The 20,032-nt window shown below is 41.5% G+C and overlaps 1 protein-coding gene across 6 annotated transcripts in view; it reads right to left on the bottom strand.

The window, feature by feature from the left end:
• The window catches only part of REPS1 (RALBP1 associated Eps domain containing 1), a 60,032-nt gene that overhangs the window by 7,215 nt on the left and 32,785 nt on the right, over window positions 1–20,032 (bottom strand). For 4 of the 6 annotated variants that reach the window (XM_075267901.1, XM_075267902.1, XM_075267905.1 and 1 more), the window contains 6 exons: window positions 18,654–18,741; window positions 12,403–12,495; window positions 8,974–9,046; window positions 3,462–3,580; window positions 2,468–2,532; window positions 328–507 (listed from right to left, as the gene is read on the bottom strand). In XM_075267901.1, the coding sequence (XP_075124002.1) occupies window positions 328–507; window positions 2,468–2,532; window positions 3,462–3,580; window positions 8,974–9,046; window positions 12,403–12,495; window positions 18,654–18,741 (618 nt within the window). The remainder of the gene's footprint in view (window positions 1–327; window positions 508–2,467; window positions 2,533–3,461; window positions 3,581–8,973; window positions 9,047–12,402; window positions 12,496–18,653; window positions 18,742–20,032) is intronic. The other 2 variants (XM_075267903.1, XM_075267906.1) reach the window with 1 other exon arrangement.

The raw sequence follows: 20,032 nt of genomic DNA, 5'->3' as shown, positions 1-20,032 counted from the left end.
TATAAATAAATATAAATAAATATATATAAGAGAAAAACAGGAAATTTAATCTATATTTTCATACAGGACAAACTGAGTGCATAGTAGGTGAACAAAGATGGCTGACAGGTTTATATTTTATAGAGCACATTTTAGTCCATGAACCAAGAAATTCAGCATAAAAAGTGATATTTCGCCTTTATAATGCATTAGCTTCTCACATGAGCAGGCATATTTGAACACTAGAGTAACAGAGCTCTGATATAAAGTGTAAAACAAAGCTATAACTAGATATACATAAACTTTTGTTACACATGGTTCTTTATCCATATGTGCAGACCTACAGACCTGTACAACTTCTGCTTTCTCGGGGTCTTCCACTTGCGGTTCTGTCACACATGATGCAAATGCTTCAAACTGGCTAAAGTCTGCGAAATTTGGCTGCTCTGGTATTTGCTGAGGAGAAGTACTAGGGTGAGATAACAGACCTTCAGCGTCCACGGAGCGGTGCATGTGCGAGCCTGAAGTCTGTAAGGAACAGAGACATCATCATGAAGCAAAGATATTGCCTTCAATGGGAGGGAAGGGGGAGGGGGGGGGGACTTATGACTAAACCAATTTGCTGCCATAAAAAAGTTGCAAACCTCAGGTTTGTAACTTTTGAAAGCCAAGAAACCACCAGTCTTCATAAATCCCTCTCAACGAATCCCATTCACATTAGTAGAAACATAATATGCATGAAGACCTTACTGATTACAGTAAACCACACACACACTTTAAAATACCCTACAAAGATTTCCTTTCCTCAATAGTGTTAGGAGGGTCATGGATAGGATGTGGTTATCTTGATGCATTCAACATCATTGTGAAACTATATCTATCAAATCAGGAGGGGACATGGCAACAGCATGTGTCAGTAGTGCAGACTCACAGAGGTCAAAATTTCACCTGTACAGGCTTCATAGAAGGCTGTAAAAGCAATTTTACCCATTGAAAAAAAGCCTTCTGAGTATCAATACACATGAGGCATTACTTGGATTGTAACACACAAACTATGCCCTATACTTACACTTGACACAAGTTAAAAATATTTTTAAAAAGTCTTAAATATTATACAACCATTAAAAAAATATAAAAATTCTAACTGAACCCCCTTTTCCTATCGCTGCATGTAGTGCGACCTCTGCCCAGGCATCAAACCTGTAACTGCATAAGATTATCAGCCCAGAACATAATTGGGATTCATATTAGTAACAGACACTGGCCCCAGGCAGGTACAGGCCTACTCCATAAGAGGAGCGCATAAAGCCACTAGACCAATATTCACAATACCATAAATACGCAAAATGTATTATTAATGTAAACTTTTAATTGTGCGTTAAGGTCCTAACCTAATCATTGTGTAAACAAATGAGGAATCAGCAAACACCTTGCCAAGAGGCTTTGGAGCAGTCACAGTAATTAATATACAGTTGATATTTTTTCTTTTTCTTCTGGCGGGCACCCTTTTAGTCTTGATTCACACATTCAGCTTTGATGAAGTTTTTGATTTAGAATTTAAATCAGCCCCAGGAGTACAGAAAACAGATGAGTACAGCACACGGATTTATACAGACCATATTTCCAGGACTGCACTTTGGTGTCTTGGACTCACAGTATCTATGATGCTGTGAGTCACTGTCTTACCATGGGACTACACATCCTGTACGGTCATTCTCAGCACCATTGAGGACTATGATAATAAGAGTCTGGTTCTCAGTACAGAATGCAGTCTGGGGAATACAACCAATACGTGTGGCATAGTTTCTGGACCATAAAAGCCTGTGTGCTGCTGGCCTCATATTTTGAAGCCATTCCTGGCTTTGACTCGAAAACTGCATCAATAACTGCATTGGAACTGAATATAAATTGTGTATTTGGGCAGAATTCACACAGATTCACTGGAGTACAGTACCAGAAAGATTTGTGTAAGGGGGTCATGCATACTTGCAGTGACTATTTATCAGTGACAATTTCTAACCTGCCTTTACATTTTGACTTGATTTATTGATTTGGACAACGTTCCCGCTTCCTAGATGATTCTAAAGGAGAATGTCGTAATAGTTAAGGTAAACTGTCATACTGACCTACACTACCATTACCTGACCTGAGTAATGATTTCCAATATCCTAGCTATCAGAATACTTATAGGGAACAACAGGGTATTCATTTGCTAGAAGTGGAGGTAGTATGTATGTACGTATGTAACCTAATGGTTTCTAACCAACTGTTCAGCAAAGCAGCATGAGCATGCCAAATGAGTGGGTAGGATACATATCGGACAATAAATATGCTGTGTTATACTTAGACTTTGCTAAAATTAGAGTCATCTACTGCACAGAAATTCTAGACTGTCATTTATACAATGCATGACAGTGTGTGTTTCTCTGGTGACAGTATTCAGATAACCCAAATATACACCAAAACCCAGCTCTATATTATCACTTACCTGTGTAGGCAGGGGTCGGGGAGGAACTGCAGGAGGGTGTGTTACCGCTGCAGACTGGGGCTGCCCTATTATAAAATAGATAGAAAACTGTAATACCATATACATTATGTTACAAGACACTTCCATTTCCAACATGGCAGGGGTGAAGTCACTTGGTACAGAGTAGTCTCTTCTTCTCATGATCACCTTTAAGGTTCAGGATTATATGTGTTTGACCACAGGGAAGAGCAAAATAGAAGGCTCTACATTGTTGTATAAGGGCAAACCTTTGAATGATCTGCCCCCTGAGCTACTACAACCTGGCATGCTGAAGCATTACTTCTCCACAGCCAAAGACACAGAAGAATAAGACAGGGAGCTCAAATCCCTTTGCTTTGGTCTATAAAACTCTTAAGAGTCAGATCAGGACTTTGATAGACAAAATTACATTTAAAGACCACACACAGCCCAATAGAAAATCTGTGTACGCAACAGGTTTTTTTTGTTACTATTTCTTTGCCCCGTTTTCCCCAAGTATCATGACTATAAGCAAAACAAGTTAATAAGAGAGACTGAAGATATCCAAGCTCAGACTGTGGTACAAAATAGGACCGAATCAAAGGAAAAAAGTACTACATTTAACTCCTCAAAATTTGGTCTCATTTTTAAAATAAAGTCAAGACAACATAATATTTCATCAGAAAATGATCAACATGACAAATACGAAAATAAAAAAAATACACTGATCTGAATCCCACCATAGAAAGGGAACATGGAAGGATCAACCAGTCCCAATGGAGACAAGACTCGAGAAGCCTTAATGTGGGGACAGCAGTCCATATTACAGCAGTTCTATAGACCATGTACAAAAGCATTTGTAATGTCAGAAAACTAGTTTCTCACATTTGCTTCTACTCCAACAGAATAAGTTTTGCTGCAAAAAAGTGGAAAAATAAAACTTTGCAAGAAACTTTCATAAATCTACAGCCATTGAAGAAGTGAAAGAAGTCCTCACCTGTAGTAACTGTAAATGTTCTGTTCATATCTAATGACGAAGAGCGAGAATGGGAGGCTTGGGGTCTTGGTGGAGGGGGTGGTGGTGCTGTACTGTCTGGTGAAGTGCCAGAATGGGACCTGCAATTTAAGCAATGACACTTCATACAAGAAAACATATTCAGACTTAAGACATTCACAACGTAACTCACCATACAAATCACCTCTTCAGTTTGTACATTTCTTCTTTTTACGTCAATGTGTTCATAAGAGAAATGCTGCTCTCTGCCCTAGTAGTCAAAGGCTAAGTCCCCCCCCCCCAATCAATGCTAAAGAGAGGCAAGTGACAGAACGGGAGGTGGGCTGCTGCATTTGCACACTGCAGCTTACGCTGCATCATCTAAGTCATCTAGTTGAACTACATAGTAGGTGGAACAGACGTTACAGAGCCAAGTTGCCATAGAAACAAGTGTCTAGTAGGGCGTTGGTTAAATATGACATAGGACACAGGTAGAAAAAGGATTTCAACATCTCAATCTTGGGTAACTCCTGTTTACTGGCTACAAACCTTGTGGCTTTTTCTTTAATGTCTTTATTTATTTGCTTTATTGAGATCATATCTTCACATTGAAGCCAGGGCTATGATGAGAAAATACTGTAGTGGGTCAAAGGAAGAACCTGACCAACAGGTACAATAAAGTTTAGCAGCCTAGTCTTGACTGAACAGAGTGTGGATATATTAGAAGAGCGTATAGCAAGTCCTTCAGCCGGCGGGAGACACTAGCTAGTAAGCATTAAAGAAGCCCAATAAGGCCATACTCAAGGATTTCCTTGCAGCTAGAGTGATGCTTGTTGAGTACCAACGTACATTTACACCATGTGCTTAGTGTGTGGCTGGGTGACTATGACCTTGCAATAATGGCGCCCCAATTCTATTTTCTCTCCAGTTTACAAAAACTATCCATACATTACATCCCACACGAGAGACAGTTCATGCTGTTTATCTCTACATCATTCCAGGATCAGTTCTGTTTATGAGAATGAGGATTTTTGTTCACATTTCCTATAGGTCAATCCTAATATATATATATATAAATATATATATATATATATATATATATACATATATATATATATATATATATATATATATATACATACACACACATACCCCTCCCCCTGCTAAAACACCTGTGCTATGAGGGCTGGCTGAGGCAGGGTTCATACTACTGTGGAATTCCGTTATGAACGTGTCCATAAAAAAAACAAAAAAACACACCTATCAGGAAAGACATGAACAGACACTAAATGATGTTAAAGGTGTCTTTTTTAAATAAAAATCTGATCCATTTAATGGATCAATTAAAAAAAAAAAATGGACATACTAGCATCGGTTACTGTCAGTGTCCTTTTTTTATACTACCAGGTTTATTTTTTGTTTGTTTTTAGAGATGAGCGAGTAGTATTCGTTCAAATATCGAATCCTATTATAGTCTATGGGAAAAAACGGGAATGTTGTTCCGGTTTCCATGGAAACCAAAGTTCGACACCTTGGATCCTCCAAGTTCCAGAAGTAGCAGGATGAGGAGCACGAGGAGGTTTATGCATTGAATTCAATGGAAATTTTCCGCGTGGTATTCAACCGATACGAGTATTTGATCGAATACTACTCGGTCATCTCTGTTTTGTTTAACTGATGGCTATCAGTTACTGTCCATTATACGTCCGTAGCCCATAGAGTTCAATGTTAAAAAATAACGAACACTTGCCGTCCGGCAAGAATCTATTTTTTCTAACGGGCACAAAAGTCCTGCATGTAGAATTTTTTTGTCCGCTGGAAAAAAAACGGACTTTGAACGGATTGGGTATATATGGACACAAATGAACACAAGATAAAATCCTATTGAAATGAATGGAAATATTAATAGATTACTGATGGTTTAGCTAGTGTCCGTTGCCAAACTCTTGTAACAGACAATAGTTACGGACACTGCTGGTGGTCACTAACGGTATTGTTATCTCATCCCAAACTGTTAAAAGAAGAATATGGAAAGTGAACACAGCCCCCGTAAAAAGTGCTTGTATAGTGTGCGATACTTTAGAAATACTCTCCTTGGGTGCTCAAGGCTTCATACCTCCCGGTCCAGGCCATATTTGTTGCATTCTGCCATGAGTAAGGGGCTAAAGCCCTGAAACGCGTAGGCTACTAACGCTGGTTCATCTATGCTTTGAGCACGTCTATTTTTTCATCATGCTGTAAGTGTTGTTTTCGTATTTTTCAAGTTTTTGCACTGGTCTTCTGTTTTTGTCAATTCATTTTAATCATGGACATTAAAAGTATATTTTAATTTTTGGATATTAATTGGAGTGCCGACTTCCATTTTTTGTTTTCCTGTTAAAAGAAGAGGTTAGGTAACCCAGGGGCCTAAATACCCCAGGTAAACAAACACCTGCATTGGGCAAGTTCATTTCAAGTTAGTGGAAACCCCTTTAAGCATACATAAGCCTAATATGCAGTAATGCACAAGGTCCAATTTTACACAGTATCCAGATAGGTTTATTAGCGCTCATGCCTATAAAAGGGTTAATGCCAATGTTTGTAGTGTCTATGGTAATTAAGGGGATAAATGTCAGCATTCCTGGTGGTTTAGGAAAAACTAATATCAGCATTCAAGGTGACCTAAAGATGAGAAGAGGTATTGAAACTGGTAGCCTAGAGCACAACAGAAGTTATTGCCTGCATCCCTGGAGGGCTAGAAAAGAATAGACGCCTGGATCCCTGGTAATTTACAGTAATAAAGACAATAATACTAGCATCCCAGAAAAAAAGGCTACAGGCAGGGTTTCTGTAGATCTAGGACAGAGAAGGCGCTAATACAGTGGTCCAGAAAGTTATAATATTAATAGATCCAGGTCAACCACTCTTTAAGATGTTAACAGGAGCTTTTTCAACGTCAAATGTATATACATTACACCCCCAAAACAACATGGAGCCTCTTTTCTTCAAGTGTCCAAAGGAGCAGCTCATCCTGGCACAAGTAAAGTAGTACAAAACATGTCACATACAGGACTTAGGGCTAATTCACACGTAAAAACCTCCTGGCTTATTTTGGTCCTGAAAAAAAACGCTTCCTAATTAGGAAGCTTTTTTTTGACATTGCCAAGCTTTTTTTGGAGCTTTTTTTTTGTAAAAACCGCTTCCAAAAAAAAGCCAGGCTGTTTTCCCCTCCCATAAAGTGAATGGGCTGAAAAAACCGCTAGCGTTTTTTTCCGCGCGGTTTTTGCCTCCCATTCACTTCTATTGCTTTCTTCAGGCGGAAAACGCCTGAAGAAAGGTCATGTCGCTTCTTTTTTCTGCTAGCTGAAAAATAACTAGCAGAAAAAAAAAGCTAGCTGTTCACATAGGGCTCCATTGTAAAGGGGCTGATTTTGAAGCGAAATCCGCTGTCAAAAAACTCCCCTTTGCCCACGTGTGAACTAGCACTAACAGGACCGGAGGTCCACTATAGGCTACACCCAACAAATCTCTTCACTTTACGAATTCTAAAATAACTTTTTTCATAAATTAATAGTACAATTAATATAGGAAACTTTGTAATATATCTTAACGAAAAATACTTCATTTTTTTTATTTATCAAGCTTGTCAGAGTTTCTGTTCACATAGAAGTCGTCGAGGGGTGACGGGCAGCAGGAAAATTGCTAACATACTGTATCTGCTAGACTCTACCACATTTACTAATGAAGGCAGCTCTCTTGTCTATACTATTTGGAGTAAGATAATGCTCTGCTATTGTAATGAGGCAATAAATCAGCAGCCTCCTCTGTATGAGACTAGATATCAATATGGGTGCTATTAGAGATAAGAGTGAGTGAAGGGGAAGGAGGATGAAGATGGCTTGATATCCGGTGAAGGAACCAAAAATCTCTAATAAAATCTATCAAAGTTGTTCTATTTTTATATTCAGATGTACTATTAATTTCTGAAGAGTTGTTTCATCATTGGACGCATCATTAATGTGATTTATCATGTGAAACTTGAATGTGCGTTTTTTTTTTTTTTTAATTGTAGGATCAAACAGCTCCCCCTGACCTGTCTCTTAGTAAATAATTTTATTGCACTTTTTTCATCCAGTGTTTTGGTCGGTTGGAGGACCAGAACGACAGACAGGTGAACAGCAGTAATAGCTGTTACACATGGTGAATCTCATGGTCTATAATGGGGTCTATGAGGACCAAAGAGTTCTCTGTGCAAGACTTATCTATGGATTTCAGGCGGATATTGTGACAAAGTCCCCAGCGGAGACTTTGGTGCAGATGTGAACTTAGCCTTGCTCTACTTTCTGCTGTACTTCTGTTATTATTCCTACAAATTTCACTCTCTAAGCAAAACAGACAGTGCCAGTTTGCATATTGAAACCTCCTTAAGCCTAAGGCCCCACATTGTGGAAACACAGCTTTTTATTCTTTTGAGCCAGAGTAGATTGATCAGAAGTTAGAAGTACTGCCTATATACTGTATGTCCCATTCCTTTTGTAGTCATTCTTGGATTTGGTAAAAAAAAAAAAAAAAAAAAAAACGCTGCAAAATCTGCAACAAAAAAGCTGCAATTATACAACATAGGGCCTCTGTCTAACAATGTGAAATAGCAATGTACAGTTGGCAATTTACTCAAAAAAAAAAATATATATATATATAAATGCCAAGGCATATTACAGCACAACAGCTGAAGTTATGAGGAAATGCCCTAGAATTGTTGCTACTGTTTCATGGGAAATACAAGTATTTGAGAAAACATCTAAGTCAAAAGAGATGAATTTGTTTTTTTAAAAGCAAAAGAAATTACTTAAAAATAAATAAAAATAAATAAAATTGGTGGTATCTGAGTTCTCAGATTCCAAAAGATGCACCAACGTAGCATCTGTAAGTCACATGACAATGCTCCCTGCATTAGATGTGCCCTAAGAGCAATATGCCACATAAGTAGTACACAGCCCCGTACTCCATACAAAGCAACATTCAGTGAGAGGTAGGAACTTCTCTCAATACAGAAAAGCAAGGGAGTGAAAAAAAAAAAAAAACGCAGGATTTCCCAGAAAGGATCCAAAATTTGTAAATAAAAGTATATTACAAAATTTATTAATGACAAATACTGCCAGAAAATCAAAAGTTGTCTGAAAGCTTAGTTAGGCTTTAAGTAGTACCTCACCAGCACAATATTTGGAGTGCAGGATACCGAGGAATTGAGAGTGATGGACAACATAAAATGATTAGCAAATCATACAAAAGGTAAAAAGGTCCACAACAAGTATTTTGAAATTTAAAGGGACTTTGCTGGTTCAATTTGGGACACTTATGGATCAGGGGTTTAGTGTCCCAAATAGTCCTGTTGCAACACTTTTCGCCAGTGTGAAGGTGTGGCAGACAGATAAAAACAGAATTTAGTCAAACTGTAAAACAAAACATGAAAACCGCAACCCCCCCCAAAAAAAAACAAAACAAAAAACAAAACCAGCTGAAAGCAACCAGTACTCACCGCTGCCTTGTGACCACATTTCCAATCTCTTCAGGATCAGAGTTATAACTGTCTGAACTGCTATAGCCGTCTGCTGCAAAAAGTGAAACATTTAGGTTAAACATTTTTATGCCACAGATCAATGAAATGCAGAATAACTATAGGGATGGTCTAGCTTTTTCTGAGGAAATGACCCAGGATTCATCAAATTCGCTACAAGGTCAGGTATACATGGCTACACAGATGGAAAAGGGAAGGAATACAACACAGGTCTGCAACAGCTTATACTCAAGTTTAGTCTAGATCAGAATGCCGCTCTTGGTAACCGGCAAGCAGAGGATAGGGACCGGGTGACTGGCGAGAAGCTCAAGAATAGCGCTATGCCCACAGGGGGTACAACTAGTGTGGCGTACTTGCTGAAGATCCCCCTGCACCTGAAAAAATAAAAACTGTGCAAGACAGAGACTCGAGTCAGGTCATGTCTGCCTCCTATGATGCTAGGTTTAAAACTGAATTCATGCACAGTGCTGTGGCAGGGTATAGCCTGGACGTGGAGCCAAAAGCTCTGCTGTTCCCTAGTTTGTCTTCTAGTGGCCATTTCTATACCCATGGTGCAGTGTACCCCAGTGAAATAGGCGAGAATTTTTCACTATTTTCATTGCAGAAGGGCTGTCTAACCTGCTATTGTAACACAAAAACTACTAAGAAGCAAAACCCATTGGAGTGCAGTTCAACTGTATTACTAATAACCATCCTATTTAAGATGTCGACCTTTCCAATCAATTTGGACCTGATGTGAGTATTTTTGTGCATTAAGGACTCACCTTAAACTTAGCTCTTAGTATGCGAGAAGCAGATTTACTGTCTAGAATAAACTGACAGTGCTTAGAGAACCTTAAAACACTATGGCAGCATACATCAGCAAAAGTGGAAGAAAACCAATTATGGAACATAAAAGTAGATTTAACACGAAAGATCAGCAATGAAACCAATGAATAAATACAGTGCTAGCTAAAAAACCAGCTTGTTCTCTGGGAGAAAGGGGCACCTGATCACTTGTCAATGCCCCCGGGCAGCTGACAGAACTGTGAATGCTTAAATTATAAAACACACATTACTACCACTAAAACCATATGCTCATGTCCATTTCTTTAGATTTTTTAACCCCTTCCTGCAGCAGGCATTTTTTGATTTTTGTTTTTGATCCCCCCTCCCAAACCCCACAACTTTATTTTTCCGCTCTGAGCCATGTGAGGCCTTCATGTTAGCAGGACAAATTTTTCTTCATGATGCCGCCATTAATTATTCTGTACAATATACTGGGAAACTGGAAAAAAAAAAATTCAGAATGGGGGGGGGGGATTTGAAGAAAAAGTGCATTTGTGCTACTTTCTTTCGGGCTTCGTTTTTATGGCGTTCACTTTGCAGCCAAAATGACAAGTCACCTGTATTCTATGTTTCGGTACGATTCCAGGGATACCAATTTCATATGGTTTGATTTACATTTTAACCCCTTAATAAAAATTCAAAACTGTTAATATATATTTTTTTTTTCTGAAGGTCGCCATATATTCTGACACCCATAAATTTTTTATACTTCGGTACACGGGGGGATGCATAGGGAGTGTTTTTTTGTGTCACCAGGTGTCTTTTTTTTGTTCTACCATTTTGAGGAAATGCTAATGCTTTGATCACTTTTTATTTAAAATTTTTATCAGAGGCAAAACAGTGGTTTGGCACTTTTGAGTTTTCTTCCTCACTACGGCGTTTTACTGTACGGGAAAAAATATTCTTATAGATTTGTATAGCAGATGTTTTCGGACACAGGGATACCTAAAGTATATGTGTTTCACAGTATTTAAGTACTTTTATATGTGTTCTAGGGAAAGGGGGATGATTTGAACTTTTTTATATTTTTTTATTTTTTTGCATTTATTAGACCCCCTAGGGATCTTGAACTCCAGGGGGTCTGATCACTAATGCAATGCATTACAATGCTAATGCATTGTAATGAATTGCAAAATATCAGCAGTTCTATTGCAGGCTACATAGAGTAACTAATTGAATGACAGATCTAGGAGTCTTCACAAGGCTCCCAGCTGTCATAGCAACATAACGCTTACTCCGGGTTCCAGTAATCACTGGGAAAATCGTGGCACCACCGGTAAAATGGTGCCTCAGTAAGCTTTGACCGAGGCACCAGAAGGGTTAATGCCCGTGTTTGCTGTGGGCACCGATCTTAAAGCAGCAGACACCTGGCGGCTATGGTAGCCGCCCAGCTCCCATTGGGAAGGGGTTAAATCCTTTAGTGACTGGAATGTTATAGGCCTTACAAGGGACAGTGTGAGGTGTTTTTACCACAATAAATTGCCCCCATTATGTGCAGGATGAAGTCATTATCTTTCTATTGGTGCCCTTTGTTGCAGCAAAGTGAAGTTATAAATGGTCATAAGTAGAGATGAGCGAACACTGTTCAGATCCGAACAGCACGCTCCCATAGAAATGAACGGTAGCACCTGTGACGCTGACTTTGCCGGCATCCGGCCGGCGTCACAGGTGCTTCCATTCATTTCTATGGGAGCGTGCTGTTCGGATCGGCTGATCCGAACAGTGTTCGCTCATCTCTAGTCATAAGCATAAAAAGTCACATGCAATTTCCCCCAAGTAGTCATTGTGGACAAAATCAGCCTAGTCATGCATATCCCTTGCAAAATTACACCTCCAGGGCAGGATAGACAACTCTCTTATGAGGACAGGCAGTGAGGGAGAAGTCAGTCATGCCAGGAGGTGCAATTACTTATTTTTGTATTTACATTTTGGGATGGGGGACTAAATTTATAATAAAGCTAGTTTGTCAGTGTCCCCTCCCACCACACTTGAGATCTCCTTTTATAATACAATGTACTACTTATGTATTGCAATGTAGTATGCTGCAGTATTAGTCTATGCCTCTAAGCATGGCATAATAAGACGACACTGAAAACAGATCTGGGACCTTCAACATGCAACAGCATTAGCACCATGAAATTTCATTTGTTTGGGAGCCAATGCTTGGCAGGGGGAGTGCGCTCACCCTGTAGAGTCATTTCAATGCTGTGGCTGCTATTAAACATGGCATCTCAATAGTAAAAGCCTGGGCACTAGGAGAAGGTGCCTGGAAATAATAGGCTCTAAAGAATCACCAATGTAGTGAGACAAAAGTCTCTAGAAGCCATAAATATCAGACGTTGATTGTATTAGTATTCACGAGTAGCTGACTGTCAAATACATTGTATGTGTGCCAGAGTTAGATCCATTACAGTTTTCTAGCTCTCTGCTTGATGGCACTTATTAAATAGTGACACTTCTATGCAGAAACTGGACAAACCCTTTAAAGGACAGCCTGAATTATATATAACGAAGCCTATATTAAACGGATGGCAGCAAACTGGAAAACTAGTCATTACTTACCTACTGGATTCCCAGGGGCAAACTTAACTGAAGAGCTTTCCTCTGGAAGTTCTTGTGGCTTTATGTGTATAGGACTTGTAGGGTTTGCTGAATCTAAACAAATCAAGATAAAAGATGAAGTAGATGGTTCACATGAGTCGGCCAAGATTAGAAAAACCCAGGCTGCTTTTTCCCTAAAACATTGCTACTGGTCTACAGGTTGTGTATGGTACGGCAGCAGGGGCACATTTACTCAATGATGGTAAAAACTGCAATATCAGACAATGGAACAAGAACTAATCGCCCTACTAAACTCTGCACTCACTCTGAACCCGTATCTGAGGCTGCATTTCAAAAAGGGTTGGCTCTGACGAAACCATCAAAAATCATTTCACAATACAGATCTAACTGTTGTGTGACAGTCATATAGCCTCAAGAACAGACCATACTACACCTTTCTTTAAGTCCCTCAAAGAACTTAAGTCATATCATAAAAGACACTTGAAAAATAAAATGTGCTAATGTTGTCTAAGATTTAGACAACACAAACTTCTATATGGTGCAGGTTTAGACTGTGAAGTCTAGGTTTGTATCTATTGGTTGGCTTACTTTGAGTGCCAGAATTTCAGCAAAAGGATGGCACAAAATTCAGAAGCAGTGAAATGTTACGCCACAGCTCCTATTGGAAAGTCATGTCTCTTTTATGATAAGCCATGCCCTCTTACAGTACAAGGTGTAAAGCAGGCATGTCAAACTCAGGGTACCCCGAGGGCCACATGAGTAACAAGAGGTTATAGCGAGGACCGCACACAGCAGCTAATGTCACACACGTATTTTAACAGCAGTCATGAAAACAAGATATGAAGTAGTAATATGTAACAGCAACATATATTTATCAAAAATACAGCAATTAAAAACTAAACATTTGCTATAATTTTTTTCAATCTTTTTTTAGATAAGTGGTGATCAGTCAGCCTTGTTCTCTGAGAAGATTTTGTTAGTTTCATAAAAGAAAATTATCTGTTTACATATACACCCTTCATCTGCCCCCCGTTTCATGTCCCCCCTCCATCTCTGCCCTCATATTCATGTCCCCTCCATCTCTGCCCCCAGACTCATGTCCCTTCCATCTCTGCCCCCAGATTCATGTCCTCTCCTCCATCTCTGCCCCCAGATTCATGTCCCCACATCTCTGCCCCCAGACTCATGTCCCTTCCATCTCTGCCCCCCAGATTCATGTCCCCCCCATCTCTGCCCCCAGATTCATGTCCTCTCCTCCATCTCTGCCCCCAGATTCATGTCCCCACATCTCTGCCCCCAGATTCATGTCCCTCCATCTCTGCCCCCAGATTCATGTCCCTTCCATCTCTGCCCCCCAGATTCATGTCCCCCCCCATCTCTGCCTCCAGATTCATGTCCTCTCCTCCATCTCTGCCCCCAGATTCATGTCCCCACATCTCTGCCCCAGATTCATGTCCCCCCATCTCTGCCCCCAGTTTCATGTCCCTCCATCTCTACCCCCAGTTTCATGTCCCCCCATCTCTGCCCCCAGATTCATGTCCCCCCATCTCTGCCCCCAGATTCATGTCCCCCCCATCTCTGCCCCCAGATTCATGCCCCCCCCATCTCTGCCCCCAGATTCATGCCCCCCCATCTCTGCCCCCAGATTCATGCCCCCCCATCTCTGCCCCCAGATTCATGTCCCCTCCATCTCTGCCCCCAGATTCATGTCCCCTCCATCTCTGCCCCCAGATTCATGTCCCCTCCATCTCTGCCCCCAGATTCATGTCCCCACATCTCTGCCCCAGATTCATGTCCCCCCATCTCTGCCCCCAGATTCATGTCCCCCCCATCTCTGCCCCCAGATTCATGTCCCCCCCATCTCTGCCCCCAGATTCATGTCCCCTCCATCTCTGCCCCCAGATTCATGTCCCCACATCTCTGCCCCCAGATTCATGTCCCCACATCTCTGCCCCCAGATTCATGTCCCCCCTCCATCTCTGCCCCCAGTGTCATGCCGTCCTCTCCATCTCTGCCCCAGTGTCATGCCGTTCCCTCCTTCATCTGCTCTCTGTTTCACGTTCCACCTCTATGTGCACACACATTAAAGAGGACCTTCTTCACAGCACAGCCAATCGCGCTGTGCTGTGAGAGCCGGGAGGAACGTTCCTCCCGGCTCTCACAGCGCAGCGCGATTGGCTGTGCTGTGAAGAAGGACGTCTCTGACTGAGTGTCAGAAACGCCCTTCTGACCATAGAAGAGCTACGGTACCGGGACCGTAAGCTCTTCACACTGGGCCCACATCGGGAAAGCCGACAGTGCGCTGAACTCAGCGCACTGTCAGCTTTCCGGCAGTATATAGAACTGCCTTACCTTGTCCAACGACTCAGAGTCCTCGCTCCCCCGCCGCACTCTCTCTCTCGCGCTAACAGTCGTAGACGCGATGTGACGTCATCACGTCACATCACGTCTACACAGCAGCGTGAGTTTTGCACCTCTGTGGCCCGCACAAAAGTTTCAAACTTTGTCTCTAAACTTTAGAGACAAAGTTTGAGACTTTTGTGCGGGCCGCAGATATGCCTGTAAAGGGCCGCATGCGGCCCGCATGTTTGACATGCCTGGTGTAAAGTGTCTGAACATAGTAGGACTCAGAATGGACAATTTTTGGCTAAAAGGATGGCAGGATTGTGGCACATTTGGATTAATCTGCCTCAGTGTTTGTGTTTTTTATGCATATATCAAAGACTTAAAAGGGGTATTCCAATGAACATAATCAGATCTATATTTGTAAATAATTAAAAGTTAAACATTTTTGCAAATATAATTGAAAATATTTTGTCTAAATATCTTGCGGTTTCAAGTTGCTGTCTTGATCAGTTGCCAATGATACGATTCACAAATGCAGACACTGCCTGTGGCCTGGGACTCGTCAAACCCAGCCATGATTTTCCTTTCTTTGTAGCTGGGTTATCGGGCAGGGACACTACATGTATCAGAAGATATCCTGACCACAATAAGGAAATTGTGGCTGGATTTCTGGCCTTAGAAAGTTCCTGCATTCATGGTCGTATCCACTGGCAACCGATCAAGACAACAGACTGTGACCACAAGATATTTAGAGAAAATCTTTAAAACTCTGCAAAATGTTTAATTACTTATATTTGCAAAAATGTTTAACTTTCAATTATCTACAAATGTAAAAATGGTTATGTACATGGGAATACCCCTTTAAGATGCTACAAAGTAGACAAAAAACCCAAACGATTTTATTCAATGGTAGGGGCATTCCTACAGTGTTCCTAGTGCCCAACACAGGTAAGAGTGATACAATTTTTTATTTTTGTACTCAAAGTAAAATCATTTTCTCGTGTTTCTCAAGTATTTAATGGGGGACACAGCACCATAGGTATAGACCGAGTCATATAGCCACTAGGAGGCTGACAATAGGCGTAGTAAAAGATGTCGACTGACTGTGGGGTATACCCTTTCCAGAGACACTTTGCTAACCAGTTTATATAGAAGCAGCAGCAGACACACAAATAAAGAAAACAGGACCAACCACCAAACATGTCCTGAACCTGAAAATGAACCAAAACAGCCCAGGGCAGGAATAACAAGAAACAAGGGTGGGATAAGTGACCCTCAATGAATACAACGAGAAAATGGGAGTACAAAGATCAATTTTCCTCACTTCATTGAGGACACACCACCATGGTTTGTCCAAATGCAGTCCTAGAGGGTGGGAATTACACAGCCATGCAAGCACAGTCGCGTTCAGAACCTTACAGAACAGTCGCTACTGCACAGACGCTTGCAGAACCTTACAAACTAAGCTAGCATTGGCAGAGGCCACAGAATGGATCTGGTAGAACTTGGTGAATGTGTGGACAGAGGCCCAGGTGGCACTTTAGCAGACCTGAGCAGCAGAAGACTGATGCAAAACGGGCCTCCCTGATGGACCATATCCATCTTTGAAGCAGCCAGGCCCTTGTGAAGGCCCTCAGGGAGAACAAGCAAGGCTTCTGGGCAGAAGGGGTTAGTCAGAGACAAAAAGACCTGGATCAGGCAGAAATACTGTAAGACTATGTTCTCTTTGATGTAGAAGGAAAATACCACCTTAGGCATAAAAGAATGGCGGACGATGGACAACCTTGTGAAGATGAGGAGACTTCTGGGATAGGGCAGCCTGTTCAATGACCTTGTGGATAGAAATAATGGCCACCAGAAAGGAAACCTTCCAGGACAAAAGGCACAGAGCGATCTCACGCAAAGGCTCAAAAGAGGGAGCCTGAAGCACCTCAAGAACGAGATTAAGGTCCCACGGGGTTGCAAGGGAGAGCAGGTCTTACCCTGTGACTGGAAGGCCAGGGTAAGAAGTATTCAAAGGGCATAAACTTGCCCCTTAACGCTAAATCACGTACAATGTACGTCAGGGAATGTGGTTAGTTCCCGCATTCCCACGTACCTGTACGTGATTGAGATCGCACGGGTTCAGAAGAAGAGCCCGTGCGATCTCCACGGGAGGCCGGCTGTATCTGACAGCCAGGCTTCCCCTGTAGCAGCAGGGACGGTGATTGCACCGACCCCCCCTGTTTAACCCTTAAGGTGCCATGATCCATAGTGATCATGGCACCCTAGGGGTTTGGCCGGCTATAAAGCATGCTGCCGGCTGCATAAGGAGTCTGTGTGAGCTGTAATTTACAGCTACACGCTGCTCCTTAATCCCTCCCCCCATCGAAGCGAGGAGAGTAGCAGTCCCAACACCCAAGGTGCACCAAGTAGGGGAGGACCTTCATGCAGAGGAGGGCTTGGTAGAGGAAAACCTGGAAAACTTGGTGCAGGACTGCCAGGCAAGAGTGCTTCTTGGAGTGTGAGCCCCGGGAAGACTGTCTTCCAGAGAGAGAGATGGAGTAACAAAAAAGAGGCGAAAAATACAGAGCTGGAGTGGAGAGAGATTTTTCCTTCTGTGGCTTTAGAGTTAAAGGGATTCTACCATTAAAAAACTTTTTATTCATTGACCTGTAGGAAGATTCCCTAGTCCTCTGGTTAAGTCTGGCTAGGTTTGGGAAGCCAACCAATCTGAGGGAGGATCTGCTGGAGAGGGGCCAGAAAGGTCTTGAACTGGCTTAGGTGGAAGGTAGAGAAAGCAGATTGGCTCAGATTTAGCATGGTAGAGGGTAGCATGGGGAATCAGTGGTTAGCACTGCAGCCTTGCAGAGCTGGAATCCTGGATTTGAATCCTGGTAATGACAACATCTGCAAGGAGTTTGTATGGTCTCCCCGTGTTTGTGTGGATTTCCTCCCACACTCCAAAGATGTGCTGATAGGGAAAATGTACATTGTTAGCCCCTATATAGGGCATGCAATCTACATTAAAATAAAAAATAAATAAAAATAGCATGATAACCTTTTATTATAGCGGGCACATGTGTAAAACGTGGCAGCCCCAGGAGGGATGAAGGGGCGACTTAGCTTGACATGGCAGTAGGAGACCTAAGGGATAAATCAGGATAGCCCACCAGAAGAAGTGCGATTGCCAACTACTATAGGACGCTGCACAAAGAGGATTACCAGTTGCTATGTCCCACAATGAGCTGGAGAAAAAAAAAAAAAAGTCCCTAAGAGCTGCAGAACCCAGCTACCCCAGAAAAAGAACAACTTCAGAAAGAAAAAACACTTCTGGTAAAAAACAAAACAAAAACCAAAACCTCCCACAGGAATTCCCGTGAGAACTAGCAACCTGGTGATTGGAAGATGAATATCAGACCTCCCCAGGGAAAATAAACCCATAAACTCAGGGGGCCCTTATGGGAAAACATTAGGGGAAGTCCTTGCGTATTCACCTTATCTGCCATCTCCAGCACTGCAGGGTCACCCCTTTGGTGCACTTCACACTTGGTAGTAGGGTCACTATCATATGGCAAGTAGTGTGGCATACACGCATCTCAAGGAAAAAGAAAAACGATGAAAAAATAGAAAGACCTGAGTCAGGACATGCCTGCCTCTTACAGACATCAGGCTAAAACAGATTAGAATAGTGCCTGTGGAAAGGGTATAGCACAGAGGTGGTGCAGACATCTTTTGCTTTTCCTATTGCTATGCCCCCTCAATGAATTAAGTGAGAAAGTGTTCCTGACATATAAATGTGATTTACGCCTCTGGCATATGCAATGATACAGAGGCATGTCTCCAATACACTCATATACGGTATATTAAACAAAAGAAAGAAAAGCTATAAAATTAAATAGCCTAATGTCCTTTGAAGATCTCACCGCTTCCAGTTCTTTTAAGTTCCATTTCCTGCAGGTGAATTTTACTTGGGGTCATCCGTATTGGGACTGGATGAACTATAGCTGTATCCTGTTAAAAAAAAAAAAAAAATAGAAAGATCTTAAGAAATAAATAAGAAAAACACAAAAGAAAAATTATACAAGCTCTTTAGAGAGTTTAAACCGTGTCTATGGATATACAGTAGGGAACATATTAGAAGAAATGCTCCCCGATGAGTCATGGAAATAAATGTTAGTTATAGCTGAGAGAATGGATTCTACACATACCTAAATGGGAATAAGGCCGGGTTCATACGGAGTATTCTGGCTCGTGATTTGGTACGTAGACGCCGCGGGAGCTTTTGCGGGCCGTATACGCTCCCATTGTTTTCAATGGGAGCCGGTACCGTATACATGGCGCTATTTTGCGGCAGCCAGAATACTCCGTGTGAACCCGGCCTAAGGGGACGAGACTAGCCAACCAAATAGTCAAACATGCCATTGAGTCTCTCAGCATCACTGGGTCATAGTGGAATTGAAGGAGCAAAGCAGACCAAATTCTAGTAGCATGTGACAAACCCTAAGTTAAGAAATGAAACCAGTCATACATTTCTGTTTCTGATCGTTTTAAAGAATTCACAATGCTCCAGGAATAGGTCTGCCATAGTTTTCACTGTTCCGTTTACATAGAGGAAACAAATCGTCCTGTTTACAACACGTCTTTCCTGTCTACAACAACCAATAACAGCTCAGATTTCACTCTCTATTTAGCCTTTGAAAAATGAAAGCTGAGCTGCGATTAGTTGCTATATCTAACATGCTAATCTAACAAGACAAATTTTCAGACATAAATCTGCTCCACAATGTACATGTATACGGACCATTACTGTACACCCTTACATCTCCGATATTATAACAGAGGTATATGGAGGTTTTTCTCACTAGTATCCAGTACAAATTGAGCCATGCTCCTTGGATGTCAGAGCACTTGCAGCCAAGGTGATTTAGCAGCCAAATGTTAGGAATGAAGTCTCATACAAGTGTTCATTCTCAACAATGGGACTGTCCCAGACTGGGTTTACATGGCACTTTTTTGCTTAAGACCTGCTGCGGTTATTTTAATTGCAGAAATTAATAGTACACCACTGTTCAAAAGTTTGGGGTCACCCAGACAATTTTGTGTTTTCCATGAAAACTCACATTTATCAAATGAGTTGCAAAGTGAATAGAAAATATAATTAAGACATTGACAAGGTTAGAAATAATGATTTTTATTTTTAATAAATTTTCTCCTTCAACTTTGCTTTGGTCACAGAATGCTCCATTTGCAGAAATTCCAGAATTGCAGACCTTAGGCACGCCAGCTGTTATTTTGCTGAGGT

This window comes from Leptodactylus fuscus, chromosome 3 (assembly GCF_031893055.1).
Source record: "Leptodactylus fuscus isolate aLepFus1 chromosome 3, aLepFus1.hap2, whole genome shotgun sequence".
Lineage (NCBI taxonomy): Eukaryota > Metazoa > Chordata > Amphibia > Anura > Leptodactylidae > Leptodactylus > Leptodactylus fuscus.
Note: the sequence above shows the minus strand (reverse complement) of the source record. Positions and strands in the feature narration are given on the sequence as shown.